The sequence below is a fragment of the Ictidomys tridecemlineatus genome, chromosome 2, assembly GCF_052094955.1.
Source record: "Ictidomys tridecemlineatus isolate mIctTri1 chromosome 2, mIctTri1.hap1, whole genome shotgun sequence".
NCBI lineage: Eukaryota > Metazoa > Chordata > Mammalia > Rodentia > Sciuridae > Ictidomys > Ictidomys tridecemlineatus.
In genome coordinates this window covers 12521532-12549305 of record NC_135478.1, presented here as the reverse complement: position 1 = coordinate 12549305, position 27774 = coordinate 12521532, and the positions used below count along the sequence as shown (strand labels likewise).

The 27774-nt window shown below is 45.5% G+C and overlaps 1 protein-coding gene and 1 long non-coding RNA gene across 6 annotated transcripts; one reads left to right on the top strand and one right to left on the bottom strand.

Annotated features, from left to right (window-relative positions):
* Positions 1–249: 249 nt before the first annotated feature.
* Positions 250–7601, top strand: LOC144374973 (uncharacterized). Its single transcript, XR_013434193.1, has 2 exons — positions 250–303; positions 7122–7601. It is a non-coding gene; the product is annotated as an uncharacterized LOC144374973 (long non-coding RNA).
* A 1657-nt stretch (positions 7602–9258) lies between these two features.
* On the bottom strand, positions 9259–26373 carry LOC120891600 (cytochrome P450 4F3-like). Of its 5 annotated transcripts, none has more exons than XM_078037708.1 (14): positions 26246–26373; positions 25600–25798; positions 21662–21806; positions 20269–20322; positions 20051–20178; positions 18324–18445; positions 17370–17640; positions 17002–17068; positions 16715–16844; positions 10676–10809; positions 10512–10576; positions 10274–10356; positions 9617–9919; positions 9259–9516 (listed from the first exon to the last, which is right to left on the bottom strand). In XM_078037708.1, exons 2-13 carry the CDS (start codon positions 25795–25797, stop codon positions 9742–9744), a joined length of 1575 nt encoding a protein of 524 aa, XP_077893834.1. In that variant the 5' UTR covers position 25798; positions 26246–26373; the 3' UTR covers positions 9259–9516; positions 9617–9741. The 5 variants fall into 5 exon arrangements, with proteins under 5 accessions (XP_077893834.1, XP_077893829.1, XP_077893830.1 ...); XM_078037703.1 differs by having other exon boundaries at positions 26172–26327; XM_078037704.1 differs by having other exon boundaries at positions 9683–9919; positions 26172–26327.
* Positions 26374–27774: the final 1401 nt, after the last annotated feature.

The window sequence follows — 27774 nt, the reverse complement described above, 5'->3', positions numbered from 1 at the left end:
CTATGTACACACACTCAAACACCAACAGTGTGTAAACACATAGAGGCACACAAACATGCACACCCCACATGTGCACATTAATTGTGTGCACCCTCACATACACTCATGTGCACACCAATGCATGTTTTTGCACAGTTGCACAAATACACAGCCACACATGCACTTGCACACAGTCACAGGCACACATGGTCTCACATTCTCACACACTTAGAGCACGTTGTCCCCAAATGGCCCAGCAGAGGGAGCCTCCTCACGTTCAGAGGAGGAAGAGGCCTAAGCAGCCCGTGACAAGACCAGGCCTGGGTGAGTTTGGGGGATTACAGGGGCAGGTGTGCCAGAGTCTCAGAGACCCACTTACCACCCTTCATCACTCCATTCACTGACCTGCGTGGTCCTTGGTGGAACCTCCAAGACTCCTGTTGGGCTGGGAAAGGAAATTCTTTTTTTTTTTTTTTTGTACTGGGGATTAAACCGGGGACACTTTACTAACAAGAGACATCCAGCCTTTTTTATATTTTATTTTGAGACAGGGTCTCACCAAGTTGCTTAGGGCCTCACTAAGTTGCTGAGGCTGGCCTTGAACCTACGGTCCTCCCTTCTCAGCCTCCCCAGCTGCTGAGATTACAGGCAGAAAAAGAGACATTTAAATGCCAAATGTAGATGACACTTTGAAGGAGTTGGCTACATTGTGAAGCAGAAAAATAGAGTATTGGCTGTTGGGAAAGTGAGGACCAGGGAAGGAGTGTGTGGAGTGTGTGTGTGTGTGTGTGTGTGTGTGTGTGTGTGTGTGAGAGAGAGAGAGAGAGAGAGAGAGAGAGAGAGAGAGAGATTGATTTTGAGGAACTGCCGTTACTTCAACTCTAATAAGAAAGATATCTGGTCAAAATACAAAAATCAATTCTGTTTCTATTTCTATATTCCAGGGGTCAAACCACTAAGGTCTGTGGACAAAATCTTTGGCCCCTTTTTGTGTAGCCTATGAGCTAAGAATAGTTTTTAAATTTTAAATGGGTTAGAAGAGAAAGAGGAGGGGTAGAAAGAGGAGAAGCCGGATGGGGACATGTAAGGCCTAAAATATTTACTATGTGGTCCTTTAAAGAAAAGAAGTTAGCCAAGTCCTGCCATGAATAACAAATGGAATACAAATAGTTTAAACTATCATTTTTTAAAAACACCAGAAAAAGTGTACTAACACAGGTGTAAATCTAACAAAAACCCACAGGATATTTATGGTGAAAACTTTGATACAGTGATGAAAGAAATCCAAAAAGATCCAAATAAATGGAGAGAAGAATAACGTTTGTGGATGGGAAGGATCAATACTGTTAAGATGTTACTGAGCAAGGTGGGGCATGTAATCCAAGCATCCGGGAGACTGAGGCAGGATGGCAAGTTAGAGACCAGCCTGGGAAACCTAGCAAGACTCTGGCTCAGAATAAAAATAAAAAGGGCTGGGGGTGTAGCTCAGTGATAGAGTGTCCCTGGGTTAAATCCCCAGTACTGCAAAATAATATAAAAATTAATAAAATTAAAGGGATAGGGATGTAGCTCATTAGTACAGTGACTTTGGGTTCAATCCCCACTACCAATATATACATACATATGTGTGTGTGTGAATAATATATATATTATATATATGTGCTATATATAATATTTATAGTATGCATATACATTCTTTTTTAATATTTCTTTTTTTTAGTTGTAGTTGGACACAATTCCTTTATTTTATTTTTTGTGGTGCTGAGGATTGAATCCAGGGCCTCGCACGTGCTAGGCGAGCGCTCTACCACTGAGCCCCAGCCCCAATCCCACATATGTATTCTTAAGAAGTTAATTGTCCTCAGTGTAACTGACAGATTTCTTAAAATATTAAATCCCAGCAGGGCTCTCTATAGAAACAGACAAGCTGGTTATGAAATTTACATGAAATGCAAAAGGCACATAGTAGCCAAAAATTATTTAAAAATAAAATTGTAGTTGAAGTATTGTCTTTGCTCTTTTCAAGATATTCTATAAAACTGCAGTAATCATGAGTCTGGCCAAAAATTAGACACATAAATTAATGGAACAGAAGAGAAAGTCCAGAAATGCATCCACTGAAAATTAGCCAATTTATTTTAATCACAAACATTAAAGGCCACTTTAGGCAAAAAGAATAAATTTTTCAACACATGGTACTGGAGCTATCCACATATCCATAAACAATGAGACAAATCAAATCATTCCTCAGTTTATACAAACCTTAATTATATAAAATATAACATAGCATTAAATACAAAATCTCAAACTACAGAAACTAATAGAAGAAAATATCAGAGTAAAACTTTGTGATCTTGGCTTAGGCAAGGATTCTTAAGTATAATGGCAAAAGCATAATTCATAAAAAGAAAAAAGTTGATAAATTATACTTTATAAAATTTTAAAACTCCATGAATAAAGAATGATTCTGAGAAGACAATCCACAGCCAGGAAGAAGAGGATGAATAAATTATTCCTCAGCAAAGGACTTTTGTATTAATGCAAATATACAAAGAGCTCTCAAAATCCAATAATAAAATTAGGTGTGGTGGCTCATGCTTATAATCCCAGTGACTCAGGAGGATGAGGCAGGAGAATCACAAGTTCAAAGCTAGCCTCAGCAATTTAGTGAAGCTGGAAGCAAATTTAGAGGCCTTGTCTCAAAAATTAAAAATAAAAAGGACTGGGGATGTGGCTTAGTGGTTAAGTGCCTCTGGGTTCAATCCCCAGTGCAACCCCCTCCCCCCAAATGCCAATAATGAGAAAGCAAACAAAGCATTTGAATAGACACTCTACCAAATAAATAGGTGCATGAAAAGATGTTAAACACCATTAGTCATTAAGAAATGCAAATTACAATCTCAGTGATATTCCACTGCACACCCATAGAATGGTTCAAAAAAACTGACTCCACCAAGTGCTGCTGAATCCATGCAGCAGTCAGACCTCTCATCCATTACTGATGGGAATTCAAATTGGCACCGACACTGTTAAAGCATTGGAAGAAATTCTAATGTGAAACATACACATAGAATATAAAGGAGCCATCCTTCTCCAAGAGCAATGAAAACAAGTTCATATGAAAACCTATACACAATATACATAGCAGCTTTATTGACGATAACCCCACACTGAAAACAACCCTCATGTCCTTCAACTGGTGAACGAAGCTCATTCCATGCCCTGGAAGAGAAATAAAGGCTTGATACATACAACACGTGACTCTCAAATGCAATATGCTGATGAACAACCCAGACTCTAAAGCTGCACACGGTACAAACCCATCTGTACAAACACATGAAGAAAGCAAAACTGTGGGCAGAGAGAATAGATCAGTGGGTGATTTTTTTTGCTACCAAAGGTGACTCTGGTAGCTGTGATTACATAGCTCTGGGCACTGTCAAAACTCAGAACTGTATGCCGGTAGTGCAACTTGTACATCTGAACATTTTAGTAATTTTAGTGCAATTTTAAGACGAAACAAAGGGTGACTGTATTCATATATTATACTGGTTTTCTAAGTACACAATGGGAGAATATGCCAGAAAGTGTTTATCTAAAAGTGAAGCAAATCTGCACAGCAAAAGAAACAATTTAGAGCATGAAGAAAGAGCCTAAAGAATGGGAAAAGATATTTGCCACTTGCTCCTCAGGACATTAATATCCAGAATATATACAAATTTTTTAAAAAAAATTAACATCAGAAAAACAAACAACCCAATTAATAAATGGGCAAAAGAACTAAACAGACACTTCTCAAAAGAAGAATAAAGGAAAAAAAGTTCAACATCTCTAGCAATTAGGGAAATGCACATCAAAGCTATATTGAGATTTCACTCCAGTCAGAATGACAAGTATCAAGAATACAAGTAATAATAAGTATTGGTGAGGATGAGGGGAAAAGGTGCTCTCATACATTGTTGCAAATTAGTGCAACCACTCTGTAAAGCTTCTGTAAAGCAGTATGGAGATTCCTCAAAAAACCAGGAATGGTTTTCTGCACATCTCTTGGCACCTCTAGTGGCTCTGCTCAGATTTACTCTCCAGTCTAGGCTGCAAGCCCGGCTTTGGGGACCTCAGACCCCTGAAGTCTGAATTTGCGGTTGCTCCGTTCTCTTCCTGGTTTCTCGTGAGGACTGCCACGCTTTTCTCCCTCACTTCATCCTCTGCTCTGTTGTTGTAGGGACAAACGAGGCAAGGCACCAAAGATGGCAGGAAACAGTTTTATTTGGCTGCAGCCAGGTTCAGAGGGCACAGCTTTTGCTGTCATCAATCAATCCCCTGAACCCCGAGTTCAGGGAGTTTCAGAGTTTTGTACCCAGCATGTAAGGGGAAGGGCCCAGAAGTTCACAGTCTGCAGAAGTTCACAGAAAAGCAGTTTTTCTGTCACTGTTCTGGGCAAGTTAACTCTTCAAGGACAACACCTGAGAAGGGAGAGCTTCTTCTCCCCTTTCTTTCCTCCCCCTGCCAGCTGTTACCATGGAGCCCATTTGTAACTTATCTTAAAAATGTAGACATCTCTGTGAAGCCCAGCTCAGGGCCAGAGGCCTTGTTTGCACATTTCTACAAAGTACTGTTGGGAGTCCCCCCAGCTCCAAAGACTAACTTCCCCATCCCCCAAGAAGAGCCGACCAATGGTGAGCCCTGCTGGCTCACATGATCCTTACCCACCAATCAGACTAGCCCTGCTGGCTCACATGATCCTTACCCTCCAATCAAAAAGCACCCCATGCCAACTGTCAAACCACCCCTGGCTCTATAAATATGCAGAGCTCTTCCTCAATAAAGGGGCATTTGCTCAGATGACGAGCCTTGTTCATTCTTTCAATTACTATACTGGATATGTTTGTGTAAAACTAGTAAGGGGGTGTCCAGCACCTGGAATGCTGGTATCTTCTTGGCCAGTGGCCAAGTAAACAGGGCGACACGAAAATAGCAAGTTTATCTACATTGGACTCTTTTGAAGAGACTTTTTTGCTGACAGTCCTAAAATCAGCCATGGTGAAGAGGGCTTTTCTGTGGAGAGAGGGGACCACTTCAGTGGGAGTCTGGGAAATCTGATTCCACCTTCCAGATCTCAAGCACATTCTCTTTTTCCCTGAATTTGCCCCTAGACGCAGGTTTCTTATCTCCATCTCCGGGGAGGTTTTCATGAGCTTCTTTTAAGGACACAGTGTACACCAAGAAAATAAGAAGCAGAAGGTCACCGGGACAGTGAAGACATTTAGCAAAGAAATTTAAGAGGGAAAAAAATATAAAGTTAGTTTAGTGATAAATTTTTAGTATAATTTTTGATACCAGTATAAAAGTAAATTCTGTAAATAATGATATGGGTGTGTTTATGGGAAGAAAGAATTTTGGGGCTCTGGTTTGTCTTTAGAACCCTGCAAGGAGTCCACAAGGGGCATTGCTGGCCAGTTCCTGAGTGGTAACAATTTATGTCTGGAGCAAGTGGGCAAAGCATATTTCCTCCATATTGCAGAATAAAGCCCTGCTTCCTGAACAAACAAACAAACAAGCCCCAACTAGGAATGGAACCACCATAGGACCCAGCTATCTCACTCCTCAGTATATATCCAAAAGATTTAAAATTGGCATGTTACAGGGATGCAGCCACATCAATGTTCACTTTTTTCCTTTTATAATACTTTTTCAGAATTTATTAGGTGTTCTTTTTATTTAATTGATTTTATTATTTTTTAAAATACGCAACACACATCAATGTTCCTAGCAGCACAACTCACAATAGCCAAGATATAGAACCAATCGAGGTGCCCTTCAACAGATGAATGGATAGAGAGAAAGTGGTATAACACACAATAGAGTATCATTCGGCCATGAAGAATATGAAATTATGGCATTTGCCAATAAGTGGATGGGACTGGAGACCACTGTGTTAAGTGAAATGAGCCAGACCCAGAAAGTCAGAGGCCATTTTTTTTTTCTGATTATGTGAAAGCAAGTCCAAAACGAGGGGAAGAAAAAGGAAAAGAAAAGTGGGGGCAGGGGGAATCCATCAAAATAGAAGAAAGATCAGGGGAACAGAGGAGGGCATTGAGAGGGAGGGAGGAGGGATGGGATAAGGGAAACAGTGTGGGGTGAATCCGACCTAACTTTCCCAGGTACATATATGAATATACCATAGTGAATCTCACCACTGTGTATAGCCACAAAATCCTAATTTTTTTAAAGTTGTAAGTTAATAGCAGAAGATCAGTAGAGAGAAGGGAACAGCAGAAGGAGGAGTGGAAAGACAGGGCAAGCACTGCAGACTGAATCAGAGAAAATTCTATTCCATGCTTTAGTAATTATGTCCAAATGAATATTAACATGATATATAACTAAAAAGAATCAATAAAAAAGAAATGAAAATGAGCATACTTGAAGTGATGAATAAATAAATAAACTGGCAGGCAATTTTTAAAAAATATATACATAAGTGAAGCGACAGACAGATGAAGAACCAATATTTCACACTGTGCATTTTATTTTTTACAAGAGTGAATGTTTCCTGTCAAAAGCATTACATTGAGGGACGAGGTTGTGGCTCAGCGGTAGAGCCCTCACCTAGCATATGTGAGGCCCTGGGTTCGATCCTCAGCACCTCATAAAAATAAAGATGTGTCCACCGAAAACTAAAAAGTAAATATTTAAAAATTCTCTCTCTCTCTCTCTCTCTCTCTCTCTCTCTCAAAAATAAATAAATAAATAAATAAACAAATAAATAAATAAAATAAAGGTATTGTGTCCAATTACAACTAAAAAATAAATGAAAAGGGCTGGGGATGTGGCTCAAGCGGTAGCGCGCTCGCCTGGCATGCATGCGGCCCGGGTTCGATCCTCAGCACCACATACCAACAAAGATGTTGTGTCCGCCAAGAACTAAAAAAATAAATATTAAAAAAAATTCTCTCTCTCTCTCTCTCACACTCTCTCTCTCCCTCTCTCTTAAAAATTAATTAATTAATTAATTTAAAAAAGCTATTACATTGAAAATTTGAAGCTCCACCTGTCAGAGTCTCACCTACTAATTCTGGAATGGTTTCATGGGCATCTAATATGCCTGGAGCTGAGACCCACTTTGAAAATGTCTTCACTTGTAGGTTGAGGTGTGATCTCTGCAGGAACCTGACCAAATTCACCTCGATGCACACTGAATGACCTTGAGCAAGTGAGTTGTTCTCTATCGTCCATAAGAATGAAGTGAAGGTGAAATTGGTGTTCAGCTGGGGGAGCTGCAGCGTCATCTTGTCCCGCCCCCCAACAGTGTCTACTTCTGTGAACAGGAACAAAACTTCAGTGTCGGTGGAGTTACCAGGCCACAGTTATTCCGTGGAAGATGTCCAACCACACCCATATCTTACATGAAAATATTCTCACCTATTTCTATAAAAAATAAATATTTAGCCCAAAAGCTAATGGATGAAGAGTAACTGGACTTTTAATTGACAGTGATATCTGAAGCCATTTTGTTCTGACGTGTAAATGTAATGTGAGACTTAAATATCATTTTCACGTGTGAAACATTTCAGATAGTTAGAAACTTGAAGTATGTGTGAGAGAATATAAGCAGTGATTATTAAGACATGTGTGGATTGTAGGTGATTTTATTCCTTCCATTTCCTTATAGGTCTTTCCCCTATGGATAGGCATTGTTCTGGAATATGAAAAGCACTTGAATGGAGACTGCTACAGGCAAAGAAAAACAACTGTGATTTTCCACTTACACTATGTATTTTTTCACCTCATTTTTCAGTGTCAGTTGTTTTTTTACAGCCTGTAATCCTCCCAGGTCCTGGAGTTGTGGCCTCCTGAAAAGCACTCAGTCTTTGCACTGTGTCCTGATGAAGACCCCTACAGTCACAGAGGAGCCAGTCCTGAGGCAGCCTGTCTCTGGTGCTGAAGGGGAGGCCCCGTCGGGCCCCTCACCCCCAACTCTGCTCTACCGTCACTATTCAAGCCCAGGGCCACTTCCATGTACTCCCTGAAACATCTAGATGAAATGGAAGTCCTGGTCGTGCCTCTCTAAAATATATATATATATATGTTTATCTATATTTATTTTATTTATAGATATATTTTTATTTATATATTTATATATAAATGTATTATATATTATATAAATATATTTATATCTATGTATAAATATCATATATTTATATATAATATTTAAAAAATATATTTATATATATTTTTCCAGTTCTAAGCTTCAGGCCCTTGTCAGACCAACTTGCAGTTTCTCAGATTTAAAACATAGATATTTAGAAACTTGCCAGTCATGGTGGCACATGCCTGTAATTCCTAGCAGCTTGGAAGGCTGAGGCAGGAAGATCACCAGTTCAAAGCCAAACTCAGCAACTTAGCAAGGTCCTAAGCAACTCAGGGAGACCCTGTATCTAAATAAAACATTAAGAAGGGCTGAAGATGTGGTTCAGTGGCTAAGCACCCCTGAGTTCAAACTCCAGCACACACACACACACACAAAAAGCTGACTGAATATTCCAATGGTTTTCTCCAACTGATGCTAGCCACACTTTTCAAAACTCAAACTCCTCTTTTGGGCTGAGGATATGGCTCGGTGTGACTTTAAAACATTTCAAAACCTAAAATGTAATGCCAAAAAGAAGAAAGAAAGAAGAAAACTAATTTTCATGGACTATGTGGATGCTTAAGAGATGTGGATGTGGATGCTTGGTTCAGTTGTGTTGTGCATGTAAACTTGTTCAATCTCCAGAATATACTAGTGGGGGTGGGGTACTATTAGGTGGTAAAGGAACTGGGGCTTCGAGAGCTAAACAATAAAATATGAAGCTCTGTTTTAATGATCTTGTGATGAAAGGGAAAAAAATCAAAGACAAGGGGCAATACAAGAAGGAGAATTTTTAAGAAGGTTTCTTCTCACATAAGAACCTTAATGATCTACATCTCCCAGGGAGAGAGCAAATTGAAGCCAAGAAGCCACACAAGTGTTTGGTCAGCTTGTGTTTAAATGGACTCAGTGACCTTGGGCACCACAAGCCTGGAACTTGGTTTAATGTAATCCTCAAGCACAAGGGCTCCAAGGACACCTCTACAGGAAACTGCCTTTTTCAAATTCTACAAATATTCTTCCAAATCTGTTAGCAAACACCCAGGCGAAGATAAGCAGAAACACAAAAATCAGGGCCCCCCATGAGTGAAAATCAGCAAAAATGACAGGCAATGTAATAGTTGCACAGATACCACAATGATCAGACACACTGTAAAACAACCAGGCTTGTTAGGTTTAATAAACATAGGCATTTAGTAACCATAGAAACAGTAAAAATCCTGAGGTGAGAAAAGATTGGGTGTATTAAGAAGATCAGAATAAAGGTCAGGGTGGCAGAAATGTTAGTGCTATTAATTGCCTGCATTACAGAGTCTCAACACGGCCTTCAATCCTGGCTCCTGCTCAAACACCTCCCACGGTTGCCTTTGGTCCACACGATGAAATCCATATTTGAGCAACGGGAGAACCTGCCATCAGCGCGGGGCGCTGTGGTCAGCCAGAGACGCTGTCACCGTCTTGGGCTCAAAGACCTCAGCCTCGCCTCCCCCCACCCGCGCGCCCCGTCACCTCTGTCCCCCCAGCGCCCCCTGCTGGCGCTCGGTAAAGTTCAAGCACAGGCGATCACCATCTTACTCCTGGGAATCTGCAAAGGTGGGTGGGCGGGTGTTGTGTCCCAGGACAGCTCTCTGAGGTCACTCCGCACCCGCGCTCAGCGGCTCCAGACGAAGCCAGAGCCCGCCCTCGGCGCGCAGGATCAGCTCGGGCTTCCTGCGCGGCTCGGTGTCGTCGGGCAGGACGCGGAAGCGCAGCAGCGTCAGCGCCAGCCCCACCTTCATCTCGTTCATGGCGAACGTCTGCCCGATGCAGTTCCTGCGGGCGGGGTGGAGACTCTCACTGTGTCAGGATCCCCATCTGGGCTGCATCCCACCGCTACGAGCTGGGGACCTCCCACCCACCCACCCAGATCAAGCTGAGGGGCAGCGAGGGGCGCTCTGACGCGCCTGGACCTCTGTGGGCGTCCCCATGTCCCGGGGCCTGGCCCAGACTCCTGCCCCAGCTCGCACCAGCAGCAGGGAGGGGACTCTGCCACTCACACCCCTTTCCTGGGATCCCGTTCCAAACCTCGAGCCCGTGACGCACGCGCCCCACAATCAGGCATGGGGCGTTCGGACCAGGCCCCTCTGCACACCCTCCCCATCCCGTCTCCATGCCCGCTGCCCTCACCTGGGCCCCGCCGAGAAGGGAATAAAAGCCAGAGGTGACCTCTTCTGGGGGTTTTCTGGGTCGAAGCGCGAGGGGTCATAGACCTGGGGACAGGGCAAGAGAGGGCTGCTGGGAGGGGTCTCTGGGCAGGCACACCAGCCACCCCGGGGGAAGGTGCAGTAGAGGGACAGAGGCTGGTGTCCCAGGTCAGGTCCGCGCCCCATCACCAGGCCCCAGGAATGGGGAGGGGGAGCAGCACCTCAGGGTCTGGCCAGACCGACGGATTGTGATGGATCCCAAAGATGCTGATGGCACAGACGTTCCCTGTAGGGAAAGAGGGGACAATCAGGATGAAGTCCGTGCTGCCCCAAGAGACCACCACTGTGCCCAGGAGCCTCCTCCTCCCCCTGCTGTTGTGGGCACCTTTGGGGATGACACGGCCGTCGGGGAGGGCAACGTCCTGGATACAGCAGCGGGAGATGATTGTGACTGGGGGGTGCAACCGCAGACTCTCCTTGATGCACATGGTCAGGAAGGGCAACTGGGCCAGGTCGTCCCTAAGGAACCGCCCCCAAACAATTATCCAAGGAGCAAACAGAAAAACTCCCCCATCCTTACTGCCGCCCCATGAAACCCTCTTGCCACCGCCCTCTGCCCCTCTGTCCTACAGCAACATGAATCCCAGACGGATCAAAGGTTTAAACATTAGAAAATCAAAATTACAAAAATACTAGAAGAAAACTTGAACTGGTGTTTTTAGAAATATTTCTCAGCAAAATACACCTTTCAAAAGTGTACTCTTAAAAGTATTGATATATTTGAAAGAAAGCATTATTAAAATGATGGAACAAAAGCAGAAACAAATATCCTTAAAAGGTTAATAAGGTTATCTGAATGTATAAGATCCACCCACATGCTAGGGAGGCATGACCTATTAACATAAAGGTGTGAATTCTTTCTAAATCAGTATATATTCAATGTGGTCCAATAAAAATCTAGTTGGATTTTTAAACCAGACAATATTTATTTATTTATTTATTTATTTATTTATTTATTTATTTATTTTTGGTGCAGGAGATCAAACCCAAGGCTTTGCACATTAGAGGCAAGCACTGTTGCAACTAAGCTAGATCCCCAGCCCAATGATTTTATTCTAATTGGAAGGGTTAAAGTTCATCAGGGGCTGGGTCAATATAAAAATAAAAGTATCATAGAAGAGGAGCCTAATCTACCCATTATTAAGACCTATTACAAAGGTATAATAATTAAGGTATTTTTTTTAAGAGAGAGTGATAGAGGAGAGAGAGAGAGAGAGAGAGAGAGAATTTTTAATATTTATTTCTTAGTTCTCCGCGGACACAACATCTTTGTTGGTATGTGGTGCTGAGGATCGAACCCGGGCCGCACGCATGCCAAGCGAGCGCGCTACCGCTTGAGCCACATCCCCAGCCCTAATTAAGGTATTTTTAAAAAAATATATAGTACTGCAACAAGAACAGGAAAATAGATCCATAAAACAAAGCAGAGAGCTTGGAGTCAGACACATCAACTTTAGCATTGGTAAAGAGGTTCCACACATTCTTGGAAAATGGATATATGGTCTGGTGGAGGTGTTCAGACAACTGACAATATGGAAACAAAAAGAACTAAATCCTCCTCTACTCCACATGCAGGGTGGAGCCTCCCCCCATAACTAAAAGATAAAACTGTAAATTTAATAGCATATCCATCATTTCCAACATTTGTCATATCTTTGTCAAAATTCTCTCTTTCAGCTATTTTGAAATGTATAATACACTATTGTGCAGAACATCAGAACTATTCCTCCCCCATAACTGTAACTTCGTACCCATGTACAAACTCTCCCCATCTGCCCACCCTTTCCCAGCCTGAGTAAAGAAAAAAAAAAACTACAAAGAAGATAACAGACATTTTTGTGACCTAGCAATAAGGAATTCTTAAAATCTCAAAAATACAAACCATAAAACCAAAATTAAAAAGGATAAATACAAACAAAAATGAAGAATTACTATATAATAAAAGATACCATGGACAAAATTCACATTCTGATGAGAGGTTCAGAGATATATGTAGATCTAGAACAATATCTTGAATATACAAGGAGTTCCTGCAAATCAACAAACAAAATGACAGGTGACCCAGAAAAAAAATAAACAAAAAGATATAATCTAGGAATTCCCAGAGATCAACCACAAGAGATTTAAGAAGAGGTGCACAGAGTCACTGGTTATCAGAAAAATGGAAGGTATTAACGATGAGATGTTACTTCATATCTGTTTGAGGTAGGAATCAACAATGTGAGGAGTGCTGAGGATTGGCTGAGGTGTGTGGAGGGGTTGGCGGATCTCATGCACTGATTGTGGGGATGTGGGCAGGGGCTGCCATTCTGGAGGGCAACTGCCAGTATGTGGTCAAGGAAAAATGGTATGTGTTTACAACCCTTCCAACTGGCTCCCAAGTATAGGTTTCAGAGAGGTCTTCAGACAAGTGGATGAAGAGTCACATACAAAGATGTTCGCTGCAGGGACAGGATGGAAGCAGCCTGAGTGTCCAGCACTAGGGGACTAAAGAGGAAAGCACCACATGACAGTTAAACACAATAATCTACATGGACTTAGAACCATGGAAGGCTAATAAAATCCCAGGGCTGCATCTCTGGAAAAGGTGAAAACCAGTATCAGAGCTGTGACCCAACAGCATATTTGCAAAGTTTATAATATACCCACTTCAACAACAAATTTTACAAAATAAAAGCATCAGTTTCTCTAGAATCACATTAGGAAAGACTAGACTTGGGATAAATGGGAGAAAATAAGTATTGCACGGTAAAATGATGACATCTAGTCAGGAATTTGGAGAGAGTGGTTAATTCAACTCCTGGAAACTGAGGAGTTTAATTTGAAAAAAAATTAATTATTTAAAAATTTCAAGGTTATTTTTTCAGACTAGCCAATCGGATTATAGCTATCATGTGGAAAAATAAGAAGTCAAGAAAAAAATGTAAAAGCAAAATAAGTAGATGAGACAAACTTTATCGAATATGAAGTGTTCTTTAAAGTAATGATAATAAAGATTCTTGGAGCTTATTATCACTAAGTAAATACATGGCACAGAGTAGAGTCCAGAAATAAACTCAAATACATATAAATGAAGTTGGCTTATTGTGAAGCAACTGTTTAAAATCCTAAGATAAGTTCATTACATTCTGTTGGGACAATTAGCTATTTGGGAAAAAATAGATTCTTACCTAATTTAAGGAGTTTCAAGACACAGTGTTGAGTGTAAAAACAAGGGCATATTTATATACATCTATATAATCAGTGTCAAGAAAAAGATCTGGAAGGACATGTGACAAATTTCTGGCTCTAGGGACCTCTCAGGAGACAAGAGACAGGATCAGGTGTGGGGAAGAGGCTAACAAGATCATCTGCATCCATGAATGAAATTGGAGAGCATTATGTTAAGTAAAATAAGCCAAACACACAAAGACAAGTACTGTCTCACTTAGAAGTAGAACCGAGAGCAATTGAACTCCTAGGAGCAAAGACTAGCATGTTGTTATCAGAGGCTGTGAGGTGGGAGGATGGGGAAGTGATAGTCCAAAGGTCCAATGTCTCAGCTAGATAGGGGAAAGAAGGTTGTTGTTTGTGATACTCGGGATTGAAACCGAGGGTGCTCTACCACTGAACTACATCCCATCCTTTTTATTTTTTGAGACAGAGTCTTGCTAAGTTTCCCAGGCTGGTCTCAAACTATGATTCTCCTGACTCAGCTTCCAAATTGCTGAGATTACAGGCATGTGCCACAACTCCCAGCAAGCTTCATTATTTAAAGATCAATTGAACCGATGAGCTGGGGATGTGGCTCAAACGGTGGCACACTCGCCTGGCATGCAGGCGGCCGGGTTTGATCCTCAGCACCACATACAAAGATGTGTCCGCCAATAACTAAAAAATAAATATTAGAAATTCATTCTCTCTCTCTCTCTCAAAAAAAAAAAATGATCAATTGAACCGAATAGTAAATGTGGCTAATGATTGAGTGCTATACATTCCAAAATTGCTGAGAGTAAGTTTTCAAATATTCTCATTATAAAAGAATGTTAAGTAGTTGAGGTGATGGGTATGTTAATTAGTTTCATATAATCATTCTACATTATATTAAAAAACATAACATCTCTTTCTACCCCATATATATATATATATATACATATATATATATATATTTCAAAACTTTTAAATTTTAAAAAAATTAAAGAGAGGGGCTGAGATTGTGGCTCAGCGGTAGAGTGCTCGCCTAGCACGAGCAGGACCCAGGTTCTATCCTCAGTACCACATAAAAATAAAGGCATTGTGTTGTGTTCATCTACACCTAAAAAATAAATATTAAAAAAAAGAGAAACGTAATTTATAACGTTTCAGTGTTTCAATTTCTGAAAAGGAAAAAAAATGTGTTCCCATCATTGTCTTGACAATTCAAAGTTATCTTTCAAATTTTGAGTTTAAAAAAAAAAAAAAGAAAAGACCTTGAAGCGCTATTGCTTCAATGTGGGAGCTGAGGGCTCTGTATCTCCTCCCAGCTGAACAGAAATGGAGGGAAGGAAAGAATGAGCAAGAGGAGAGAATGTGAACAGACCCAACATTGTCTGGAAAGACACAGGCAATCATCAAAAGCAGGAAGGGGTCAAATGATGGCCTAAACAATACAAAAGGGTTATAATGGATTGTTTGAACTTTTACCAAGGGCATAATTATTTGAAGGTGAAGGAATCACAAAAACATCATCAGTACTGAGCAAAGATTTAAAGTTGAGGACACTTTTCAAAATGTCTGACCAGTCCAATACCTCTTCCCCATCCCTGGACCCCCGGGGCCCCACCTCATCCCCTCCAATTTGCCCTCATAATCACAGAGAAATGTTTCTTAATGCTCAGATCTGATCTTGCCCTCCCTTACTCAAATATCTGCCATGGCTCCTCACTGCCCTCTGTGTTAGTCATGAATCTTCCTTTAAGTAAGAACTTGCTGTCCATCTGCAAGAAATGCACTTATCTGTCAGCCTCCAGCTACGGGGTCTTCAGGCTCTACCACACAGCATCCAAGCCACAGCTTTCCCAGACAGCATCCAAGCCACAGCTTTCCCAGACAGCACCTAGCCAATAACTGACCATGCTGATCCACAAGCACATGAGCATCTGTGCCCAATGTCTGGCTCCCCTAACAGCAGCATCCCTGCCCACTTTAATTTTTCTTCTAATATGGGATTCCAAAGGACTCAAACTGACACATTTTTGATTAAAGTCCAAACATGATTTTCAAAGCATTGCAAGCAGGGCATCTGATACCACCCCCAGGAGTCTCTCTGTTCTTGTGCTTCACAGAGATTCAGCCACTGCGTCCCCTGAACCCTAAACATGCCAGGCTTCTCGTACAAATTCCCAACCTAGCGTCTGCACAACCGTCGCCCTTGACCAGCTCTTCTGATCCCCACATCCAATATGGAAAATCTGTATTCACTGTCTCATTACCAGTCTGGCCTCCATTGTTTCTGCCCCAGCTTTGTCCAGGTAGGATTGAAATGAAAAAGGAAAGATGAGCATGTAAGCATGTACCCAGAGTGCCAGCAGCTCTGGAGTCTGAGATGCTGGGATCGTTTGAGCCCAGAAGTTTGAGCCTGGACAACATAGCAAGACCCCGTTGCAGATAAGTAAATATGAAAGTAGATTCTAAAAATGGGACCGGACACATAGTTGGGAGATGGCAGGGCTGAAAATATGGATGTGTTTACCAAATGAAGAGTTGAATGAGTTTGCCCACTGAGATCTTTGTGAACTCTTGGAATAGCCTGCAAGTTTTTTAAAAGAATAAAAATTAAAGCCAGACATGGTGGCATACACCTATAATCCCAGCGGCTAGGGAAGCTGAGGCAGGAGGATCATGAATTCAAAGCCAGCCTCAGCAACAGTGAGGCGCTAAGCAACTCAGTGAGACCCTGCCTCTAAATAAAAAGTACAAAATAGGGCTGGGGATGTGGCTCGGTGGTTGAGTGCCCCTGAGTTCAATCCCCGGTACCAAAATAATAATAATAATAATAATAATAATAATAATAGGGAGTAAATGTCTTAGGGAAATGCAAGTTTAGACAGAAGTGCAAAGCAGAGGAGGACGGTTCATTTACTGAATCCATGCTGGGTGGCATCTGCTCGACTTATATTGTCACTAATTCTCCAAGTAACTCTATGGGGTAGAGATGGCCTCCAGTTTACAGGTAAGAAAAGAGATTCAGAAAAGGGAATTGATTTTGCTAAATGATGCCTAGCAAGTTCAAAAAGTGATACATGTGGAGTCCCAGATAACTCCCAGCAAAAACATCTTCCTGTTCCCCACCTGGGGAGCAGGGCCCATGAGAGGGGCTCAGGGCGGGCCCTGAGGACTCACTCACCACTCAATCTCTTTAGGATCACGGTCCCTCAGCAGGTCTTGCACCTCCTTCCGGCAGCGCTCCTGGTATTCCGGGTGCCTTGCCATGTTGAACAGGGCCCAGGAGAGACCACTGGCCGTGGTGTCATGGCCTGAGGGGCAGTCAGGCAGCCTTGGGCCTCTGGGCTGCTTCAGCACCAGAGGGTGGACAGCGCCCAAGCATTGAGGTCCTGGGAAGGGTGGGGAAAGGGGAGGAGGGACAGAATGCCATGACCCCACCCCCTCTGTACGGCCACATTGGTCCCTCACCTCCAAACATAAAGGTGTCAGCCTCCGCTCGTATGTCCTCATCTGACAACTTCTTCCCATTTTCATCCTGGACACAGGGCAAGACCCTCAAATCAGACCAAGTCTGACAGCACCTGGGTCTAAGCAGGGTCCGTCTCTTGTCATCTGCAGAGCCTGACCTAGTTCTTCCCCCTGTGTTTCCTGCCTCTGTGCTCCTCAGAGGCAGCCTTCTACAGCGTGACCTCCAGCACTTATCTCTGACTGGTCTCTCCTTTCCTCAAGCACCTTCCATGGCTCCCCACCACCGTCTCAATCCCATTCAACTTCTGTCTAATATTTACCATCACGGTCCACGCTACCTCTTGAATTCAAGTCTCAGGGAAGCCCACCTTGGACAGCAGGAGCAAATCAATAAAGTCCACAGTCTTAGACTTGGCCTTGGCCTCGAGGAAGTCATCAACATCCTGGGCAGCCAGAGTGCAGCGCCGCTCCTGGATGACCGCATCTGTGAAGTCGTGCACCAGGTCGCACGCCCTGCGGAAGCGGCGCCCATCAGGAGTGAGGTAGTACAGGAAGTCCCAGTACAGGAAGATCTGGTGGTGCCGTTTGGTTACGAGGGCACTGAGCTCCAGGATGGCGGCAATATATTCACTGGGCTGCCTGCAGGGCCAGGACAGAGGGGAAGCAGCTCCTTAGCACACAGGGAGCACCTCCCAGCCAGGGTCCCAGGGCCACAAACCATCCAGAAAGGCATGCTGCCAAGCGCACTCCTCTGCGCCACTCTCTCTGAGCTGGCTCGAATCCCAGGTGTCCAGGGCAGAGCATGGGCCTGATGCTTATCTCCTCGCTCTCTCACTCAACATCTGCTCCTGCCCATTCTTCCTTGGTTTCTCCTAAATCTGCCCCATTTTCTCCACCAAGACCTCCTCCTCTCTAGGTTTCCTTGCACCCTGTGTCTATGCGACAGTCAGTCTTCCAGGGAATCAAACATCCAAGTTCAGTCGACCATGACTCTCCCCTGCTCCCACACCTTCCATGGCTCCCTGGGAGCCCCAGGATAAAGTTCACACCCCTTTGCCTGGCTGCTCAGTGTCCTCAAGATCTAACCACTCCTTCCCTCCAACCTCATTTCCAAGCGGTATCCTCACTACTCTTGCACATGCTCTGCTGTGAGCCCACTTGCCATTACTCACACAAGTCTGCTACCTGGAAAGACTACCATCTCTTCCGCTCCCTGTCCTTCAGTGCCCAGTTCTGACCCACCCCTTCCAGAAGCTTCCACTGATTCCTCTGGTCAGTCCTTCCTCCTCCACCAATTTCCCAGGCCTTGGGCAAGAACTCACTCCTGACAATTGCTGTCGAAGCTGAAGACGCATTTCTGCAGACTGTCCAAGGTCATGAGGCTGATGTGCTCAAACATGTCCAGACGGGTGCTGCCCTCTGAGATCAGTCGTTGCCACTTGGCCTGGCCAGAGAAGGGAACAGGGCTGGGGCTTGGCCTTGGCTCCCAGAGCCCTTGCTCAACTACTGCTATCAGGATGGACTCCCCAGAACCAGCCTTCTGGTCCTGTGCCTGAGGCTCCCAAACCCAGAAGGGACCAGGTTTGGTGGGAGCAGAAACTGTTTCTAGTAGGAGCTGAAGACTCAGGTGGGAATCAGGAGACCTGAGCTCAAGTCCAGCTCTGCCTCCCATGCTCCATGCACCTGGGCAACTCACTGCCCTCCCCCAGGTCAGTAACCTGCCAAATCTTCAGCAACATTTAGATAAGTTTACCTGGTTCGATGTCACATAAACCAGGCTAGAATGCCTGCTCACTTACTGCTGGGTAAACTTAGACAAAGCTCCTTAATCTCTCTGACCTTTTTTGGTTTCATCATTCAGTGTGGCAATCATAATCCTCTCTACCTCAGAGGGTTGTGAAAATCACGTTAGCACAGGGTTTCTGGATATAGTCAGTGCGGGGTAAGTGTGGGCTAGCGTTATCATCTTCATTAGCATAATGAAGGATTCGGAAATGTCGCAAAATTTTTTTATTTATTTATTTTTAGTACCAGAGATTGAGCCCAGGCATGCTTAAACAGTGAGTCACACCCTCAGTCCTTTTTTTTTTTTTTTTTTTTTTTGAGACAGGGTCACACTAAGTTCCTTACAGCCTCACTAAGTTGCTGGCTTTGAACTCATGATCCTCCTCCCTCAGCCTCCTGAGTTGCTGGGATTACAGATGTGCACTACCGCACCCAGCTTTCCCTAAAATTTCTGAACACGGCCCTTCCCTGCTTAAGACACACTACTGTCCAACAAAGCTCAGTCTTAGCCTTTGAGACTTTGTAGCTTCTTCCATTAGGAGGTAGAGACTTTTTTTTTCCATCTCTTGAACCTAAGCTGGATTTGAGACTTGCTTTGGCCCATAGAGTATGTTCAAAGCCAGCCTCAGCAACTTAGTGAGGCCCTAAAACAACTTAGCAAGACCATGTCTCAAGGGGCTGGGGCTGTGGCTCCGTGGCTGAGCACTCCTGGGTTCAATCTCCAGCACACACACAAAAAATCATGTGCTAGTTCTAAAACTAAGCATAGAGAGGGACTGAATGTTTCTTCTCTCTCTCTCTTTCTCTCTCTCTCTCTCTCTCTCTCTCTCTCTCTCTCTCTCTCTCTCTCTCTCTCTTTCTCAACCCGGTCTCTGCCATGCTAGCAAGCCCAGGCTTGGTAGATAAGAAACAAATGGAAGAGTCCCATTGGACCACTAAAGCCAATGAGTTTTAAAATAGTAGACTGTGCAGGAAGAACTACTGTATACAGCATTACTGTGTTGAGTTTCTAGGGCTTCTGTGAGGGACACTAGAAATAATGCCTTATAAGCACCCACTGTGTGCCAGGATCATAGCTCTGTGACAGCATCTTGACCTCATCTTAAGTAGAGGTTATTACTCCCAATTTACAGGTGAGGAAACCAAGACTAGGAGAGAAAAAGCAATAGCCCCAAATCTACCAGCAGAAACAGGTCTGCAGACCACCAGATCTGTTGGAAGCCACTGCCCCTTTCTAGCTGGGCCCTGGGTTCAAGGAACTCACATGCATGATGTCCACACTCTGGTTGAAAATCTTCATGTAGGGCTTCAGGATGTTGAAGTGGAAGGCAGGTGTCAGCAGGCGCCGGCGGTGGCTCCACTTGTCACCGGCACTCAGCAAGAGCCCATCCCCTGGTAGAGCAGCCATGGGCAGTAGGCAAGGCAACACCATCCCCTGGCCCCCCAGGTTGTCCCCAATCCCTTTCACCTGCAGTTACTCACCCAGCCAGGGTCTCAGGTAGCCATAGAAAGCCATTTCCTTGGGTACGACCATAGCTGGCAAAAGTGAGCATCATCAGGGCCCATGGAGTGAGGGAGGGTGGAGATTCCCAGCCAAGGGTCTGCACTTCCCTCCTCTGAGCCCAGAACAGCAGGAAGAGAGCCAAGAGCATAGGAATCAGGAAAGAGTGAGGATCTAGGGGCACCAGACCAGGCTGCAGAAGCAGAGGTTCAGCACCCTCCAGCAGGCCTGGACGGAACGCCTCCGTGATCTCTCTCACTCAAGAATGGCCAGGCATTCTACAACACACCTTTCCAGGGACTAGAACACCTGTCTCAGCACTTTCTGACATCTCCTGACATGCTGGGGACATATGTCATGGATACAACATGTGTTACCATGACCCAGCACGACACAACATACGTGATCTGCCCTGACATGATACAACATGGTCTGAAACAGGGTCTAAGACAGTCTGACATGAACCAAATGTGACCTACATATGATCCCCAGACAAGATTTAAATGTGGTCCCATTAACATTCCAGATGTGACACAGGGATGACCCAGACTGTCCCAGCACTAAGTGTTAGGGCTCCTAGAAAGACCAGAGGATCCACCTCCCTGGTCAGAGGCTGAGCTTAAGAACCCTTCCATCAGAGGCAGCTGAGACATACCAGCGTGCACAGAACTAAGGAGGAGGCCTTGGTGTGCTGGGTGAACTTGAGACGTCATAGCACCTCCCTGAGCCCCAGTTTCCTTATCTAGGAACTGCCTGTCTTACAGCTAGTCGATAAACGTCTTCCGTTTCAGCTGCTGGACCCTTTCCCATGGAACCAGCACCTCACACCTTCCCCAGCCTTAATCCAAGGAGCTGAGAGGTGGTTCCACCATCCAGAGCTGAGCTAGGCCTCCACCATCAAGTCACAGTGACTAAGTGAAGCCTGGGTTCTTCACTCAAATGAGGCAAATTTAAGAGAATCCTGGAACTACAGGGAATTTTCCCCAGGACTTGAGATCCTAGGACTCCTCTTTAGCAGCATAAGAGTGAAGCCATCCCAGGAGGAAGCAGAACTGAGATGAAGACTCTTGCTGGTACTGTTTGAAGAACTGAGCCCAGCTCATCTGAAGACATTCTCCTGCCCTTTACTGTGAATAGATCCCCTTTCTTTGCTTAGACCGCCCCGAGTTGAGTTTCCATCACTCACAACTGAAAAAGACCTGAGCCCCAGAGAGAGCCAAGACCCTGTCCAGAGTCACTTGGCGGTTATAGGCAGAGCCGTGGTCTTTGTTGGATATTGCCCCTTCCCCGGCTCAGCCTGGCCTATCCAGAGGTGGGAAGGGTTGGGAACAGGAACAGGGAAAAGAGGCCGGGGGTCAGGACGGGGAGAGATACCTGGGGCCTGGAGCAGGGGAGCAGCGAACTTAGGGTGGACAAGCCGCAGGACGGGGTAGAGGGGCCCGACCCACCAGAGGTGGACATCACGGAAGCAGTGGCCCAGCTCCTCCACCAGCCGCATGCCTTCTTCATTGTTCTGTGCCTGGGGAAGGAGAAGGCTGAGGCCAGTCCTGCCAGGGGACTTGGATTCCACCACAGCCCCACCTCTCACCCCTTCCACCTCAATTGTTCATGTCTGTCTCTGTTTCTGTATCTCTATCCATGTGTCTCTGAACCCTCCCTCTCTTTTTCTAGACAGGTATACAGATGATGAATGAATGGATGGACGGTTGATGGATGATGGATAGATAGATAGAGTGATATATTGTGAATAGATGATAGATAGGTATGATAAATGGTGAAGGCGTTCCTACACCCGCTGTCTGACAGGGTCACAGCATGGGGGATGCTGCGGCAGGGCCACACCATCTGGAAACTGGAACCATTAGGAATGTTAAGTGTTTTGTTTATGGTCCTCATGATATGGATAACAGGGCATACGTCAATCAATAATAAAAGTACAGTCCGTATTGCCTGAGATTGCAGGAAAAGTCCCAGAATGAGATGAAGGATACAATTGAGACATGAGGTGCATTTCAGTGTCTCTCAGGATACACACAATGGTGTTATTCCTCAAGCCTAAACAGCAGAAATATTTATCCCACGGTTAACAATTTACACTATCCCCCCATCAACCCCATCTGAAAGCCACAACCTTACAACAGCCCAGCTACAGAAAAACAATTGCTGTGCCCACAGTACGAGGACCACCGTGTAGCTTATGGTACCCCTCGAGGACAAGAGGCTGATAAAAATACATTCCCCAACCAATAGACCCTCCTTTGCCTTATGCAGAAACTTATGATGGAAATGGAAAACACATAGTTAATATAAACGACAAGTGGGTTGAAGTGTAAATCCTGCCCTTTAGTTAAAGATTACAAAGACATAAGAATTGGTGTGCTTTGATCAAGGATCAAGGAAGTTCTTTAAGAAAGCGGTTGAATAAGTCATATGAAAAAAGGGAATTACCTTGGAAAATAAAATAGAATAATGTAAAATTAACATGGTGTAGAGGCACTTTAGAGTAGTAGGCTTTTAAATAATAGACTTTCACTACTTTAAGTGTGTTTTACTGGGATTTTAGTTTAGAAGTAAGAAAGCTTACCAATAATCATAAGTATGCTTTAAAGTTAAAGGTTAATGAAATAATTATAGGTATGCTTTAAAGTTAGAAGTGGATAATAGGTCATGTAGTCTAGTTGCGTCCCCTAGCACCTAGTGATTGACGTGAAAACGTAAAAGCTTAATCATGATTGTCTGAGGTTACAGAAGAATATTTTGAACAATGTACTCAATATCTTAGGTAATCAGTATATGTCCGAAAGATTGTAATTCTTGAAAATTATGTAAATCAAAAAAGTTTTGGGCTTTGAAGCTATCCATTAACTACCTGAGAAAACACCTGTAAAAAGGTATAAAGATAAAGGTCCCTCCAGGGGCAGAGAGATGTCTTCTGGAGGTTGCTCTATCTACTCTTCTTCTTTTGTCGATGCCACTTCTCCTTCAGGACCACCCTGGGCCCTCTCTCCACCACCCACTCCCCCGCCGGGGCTGGACCTCAGCAATAAAAGAGATACCAAGATGGATACATAGATTAGTGATCGATGTGATGCATTGTAGACAGATAGGGATACAGAGATGAACATACAGATGATTGACAGTTGGAGAAGTGATAAATTAAATATAGATAAGATAGATACATAGAGGATTGCTAGATAATGACACATTATAGACAGGTAAGATGAATAGATAATATATTGAATAGATTAAAGATAAATAAGTAGCTAACAGAGGTAGAGATTAAATAGATAGATACTTGTGTCTGCATTTGTTTCTTTACTCCAGTTTATCTGTCCTTCTGTGTGTTTTTCCATCTTTTCTCCTCTTTCTGTCTCGGTTCTGCCTCCCTGCCCCCTCCATGTATATGTGCGTCTCTGTCTCTATGTCTCTGATTATTCTTATCTCAACTCTCCTTATCTCTCTCTCTCTCTCTGTCCTCCCCACCAACACCTTACGATTCACCCCCATTCATTGTGGACTCATAGCTATTTCACTCCATCCAACTTTCTCCCTTGTCCCCAAACCCCAGCACAGCCTCTTGCTACTAGCTCTGGTTCCTCCCCAGCTTGGCAGAAAACAAGTTTAGAAGCGGTTCTAATTTAGTCCCCAGCTCAGGAGAGATGTGAACTTGGAACTCACTTCAGGAGGGAACTGATGGTCAACTTAGGAGCTGGACCCCTGGCCAAGGAGGTGGCTTCAGGAGAGAGAGAGGAGGAGGAGAATTTGAGATCCCAGAGAATCCCATATGAAAAGCCTGGGGAAACAGCTGGAGGGAGATAGAGGGGCCACAGGGAGCTCAGGGGACACCAGGGGAAGGTGTCATCCAGGAACCAAGAGAAGAGGAGGTCCCTGGGCATGGGACAGTTAGCATAGCAGAGAACTTGTGGGAGATGGATGGGATGGGGCTGGAGATGGCCATGGGATTTAGGGAAACTGGAGGTCCTGAGGGTGGTAGGGGTGGGGACCAGATGAGGAGTGAGCAGGGAAAAGGAGGCCATGGACAAAGGTGAGCCTTCGTCCTTGAGGCTGATCAAGGAGATGGGAGGTTTGGTACAGAGTGAATCTCATTAGAGGTGAGTGGATAGGGATCTACATGGAACCTAACTGTCCAGTTCTGTGACCTTCTCCAGCATCATTGTGGAGAAGACATCAGAGAACATGGTTGGCTGAGTTTATCCAAAGCAATTTTTTTTTCCAAATATCCCAAACAGCAAGAGACTTCAGCTTGTAAGTCATGTTAGGAACTGAGCTAGAGGTGGTCGAGGAAGGAGGATTGGAAAGAAGTTGTTGGACTAGGATGCAGAGGAGATGTAAGTTCTGAGGGTGATGAGAGGAGGTGAACAAGAAAGCTGGAAGGAGAGTGGTAGTGAGAGGCGGCCACACATCATCAGTGGCACTGGAGGTGATGCTCCAGCAAGTAACAGCAAAGCCAAGGTATGATTCTGGAAATAGCCGATGCACACAGCACAAAGCAAAGGCCTCTGGGAATGAGGCCCAGGATGGTGAGTGAGGAGCCCCATCCCAGCAGGCGTAGCCACCATGGCAGAGGCCACAGTAATTCTTTCTGGAAAAGAAAGTGGCTGGGTGCTGCTCAGTGACAGAGGATTCACGGATTCACGGAGCGGAGCATGTGTGCAGCCCTGGAAAGAAAGGAAGGAAGGGAGAGAGGGGTGAGAGAGGGGGAAAGTGGCCAACTTGGGTCCATTGATACATCTTGGGGGTGGAGGGCAGGATAAGAAAAGAGAAGTTCCTGAGAAGTTGGAGTGGGAAGAGAAACCGCTGGCCCAGCTGTGTCCCTGTGGGGATGTGGGTGGGCGGGGAGGTGGGTCACAGATCATTCATGCAGAGAACTGGCAGCCCTGAGGCCAACAGAGATGGGCCAGGCAGGAAGTAGACCCTGGATAAAGCCCCACGGAGGCCACAAATCCAAGGGTGGAGACTGTGGACTGGCCGGACTGAAGACTGACCAGCTCTGTGCAGTCTTCCCCGGGAGCCCCCCAAGCAGGACAGGATGCACTAATGGGAGGAAGGCAATAACCCATGTCACCCAAAGCAGTGGGGTAGGGAAGGGAGAGAGAGAGAAAGGGCTCAGGGCAGGAGGGGGACAGAGAAGAGGGAAGGCATCCGGTGGGGCAGAGGAAAAAGAGGTTACCCACAGTCTCCCTCACTTCTCCGAGTCCACTCCCGGGCCCCAACTCTCTGAACCCACTCCCCCCTCTCAGAAAGTCCGCCCACTCTGGTGGTCCAGACGCATCAGAGTATGCCACACTCACCAGGCCTAGGTGACCCCAAAACCAGTTCCGTCTGGGGGGCTGTGGGAAGCATCGGAGGCGGTAGCAGTTGTCATAGAAAGTGTAGATCTTGGTCAGGATGCGGGCCAGCAACCAGGAGGCCCCGGCCAACAGCAGGAGTTGCCAAGGAGAGGCTGCCCAGGGCCCCAGTCCCAGCCAGGACAGGCTCAGCTGCGGCATCCTGCAGGGAAGATGGGACAGAGGGTGAGCTACGGAGGCCCTGGAAAGGGACAAGAAAGTCCAGGGACACTGGACAGGGGTGGAGACTTTGAGACTGGGGGTAGGACTGAGAGAGGGAAGACCCAGGGTAATCCAGAGAAGAGGCAGTGAGAAAGGAGAAGAGAGGGAGGGAGAGCCAAGGGGGGGGGGGAGAGAGAGAGAGAGAGAGAGAGTCTGTTCAAAGCCCAGAAGGGCTCAGCCTGAATCATGGAGAAGTGGCCAGGGACTCGGTTACCCAGACACCAGGCCCACACGCTCCCTGGAGCCTCCCCAGCCTTGGGTGTCACCGTCCCCATTCCGGGCCAAGGCCTCCCTCTCCCACCCCTGCCTGGCACCTTCTATTAGGAGTAGCCTGTCCCCACAATCTCCTGTCCCCTCCTCTGGGACCTCTTTGTCCCTGGCTCCCGACCTGTAGGAGGCTGCAGGAAGCTGGCCTGGGCAGGGCTGAGCCAGCCAATCCCCACAGGCTTGACTGCCTCCTCCCTGCCTGGGAAGGCAGCCAGCACACGGGGGAGGAGCCAGCTGGGTGCAGGGGAAGCCACCTCAGGGTCACAGGCATGGGTGGATCCTCAGGATTTCGAGCCTTCTGCCTGATTTAGGGGCAAAGGTAACTCTGGGCCCCCAGGTTGATAGCAGCCTCTGCCTCTCGAAGCCCAAGGGATGGCAGGCAAAAGCCATGAGCTTGAGAGTTTGGGTGGCCCGAAACCAGGGCCAGGTTCCTGGCTCCTTGAGCTCCTCTTCAAGAATAGATGGGGAGGGCCTCCTGCGCCATCTCCCAGGGCAGAAGGAGGAGGCTCAGAGATGGAGACCTGTGCTCACCAGAGGCACAGCCTGGCTAGAGTACAAGTCCTGCCTCTAGCCAGCCCAGGACTTTGATTGAGACATGACTTCAAGGAGCAGGAACAAAGAATCCAATTTATCTGGGTCAGATTCTGGAGATAAAGAGCGGAGCTGGAAAAGCACATCTGTAGGCTCAGCTTTGGAGGTCAGAGGACAGAGGGACATGTAAGGCTCAGAGGGACCATGAGTAAAAGGGGTCCAGGCTGCCCTGGTGGAGTCCTCGTTCTGTCATGAGAAATGCTACTCCTCTCTGGGCTCTGTTTTACCATCTGGGATATGGGATGTTGGGTTTTGTTTGAGGTCTCCCTGAGTTGCCCAGGCTGACCTCCAACTTGCAATCCTCCTGCCTCAGCCTCCTGAGTAACAGCTTGTTCCACTGCATGCACAGCAGGATGTTGGCCTTAAAGAAGGTAGTCCTGTCCAGAAACTGTCCGGAATTCCCCTTTATGGTAGTCTTGGCTCCTCTGAGACCTCCCCTTAGTCAGGCTCCAAATGAGAGTGAGTTTGGAGGGTGGAGCTGTTGAGGGAGAGAGAGAACGATGATCAAGATTCCCCCAGCAATTGACCAAATGTTGGGGAGATACCTACACTTGCCCTCCTGCTCCCCATGTGCCCTCTAGCCCTTGCTGACCCAGCTTCAGGTCCTGAAGGACTCAGAGCCCTTTGCAACTTGGGGTGTGCTGCCCCCAGATTCTCCCTTCTCTGTGGAGGAATATCCATCCACCTGGTGGTAGGTCCCTCCAGAGAAGAGCCAGGTGGAGGGGAAAGCAGCAGAGTTGAGCAGCTAGGTCTGGGGAGGCGCAGGAGGGAAGGAGAGAAAACAGAAGTCACTTCCTTCAGCCACACAGTTAAGTAGTGAGGCAGGTCAGCTAAGCAGTTAGTTGAAAGTGAGTCCTGGCACGAAGGAGGTGCTCATTAAGTATTTAGGAACAAAGAACTCCCGCAGTCGGGAGGTCTAAGAACCCGCCACCCACACTGTGACTGTTAGGACAGCAGTATCAGCTTTACCAGTTGCACTTTGGAAATGCAGAATCCCAAGGTCTAACCCAGACCCTCAAATGGGTGCAAATTCTTTGTCATTGTCCCCAATGGAAGGTT

Bases quoted from the DNA above. Each gene is read 5' to 3' on its own strand.
- LOC120891600 (XM_078037708.1), bottom strand. From the start codon at position 25,797: ATGCCGCAGCTGAGCCTGTCCTGGCTGGGACTGGGGCCCTGGGCAGCC. The intron at 21,807-25,599 runs GTGAGTGTGGCA...CTCCTTCCCCAG, and splicing joins TTTGGGGTCACCTAGGCCTG to GCACAGAACAATGAAGAAGG. The intron at 10,357-10,511 runs GTGCTGCTCCCC...CCCTGTCCCCAG, and splicing joins CGGTCTGGCCAGACCCTGAG to GTCTATGACCCCTCGCGCTT.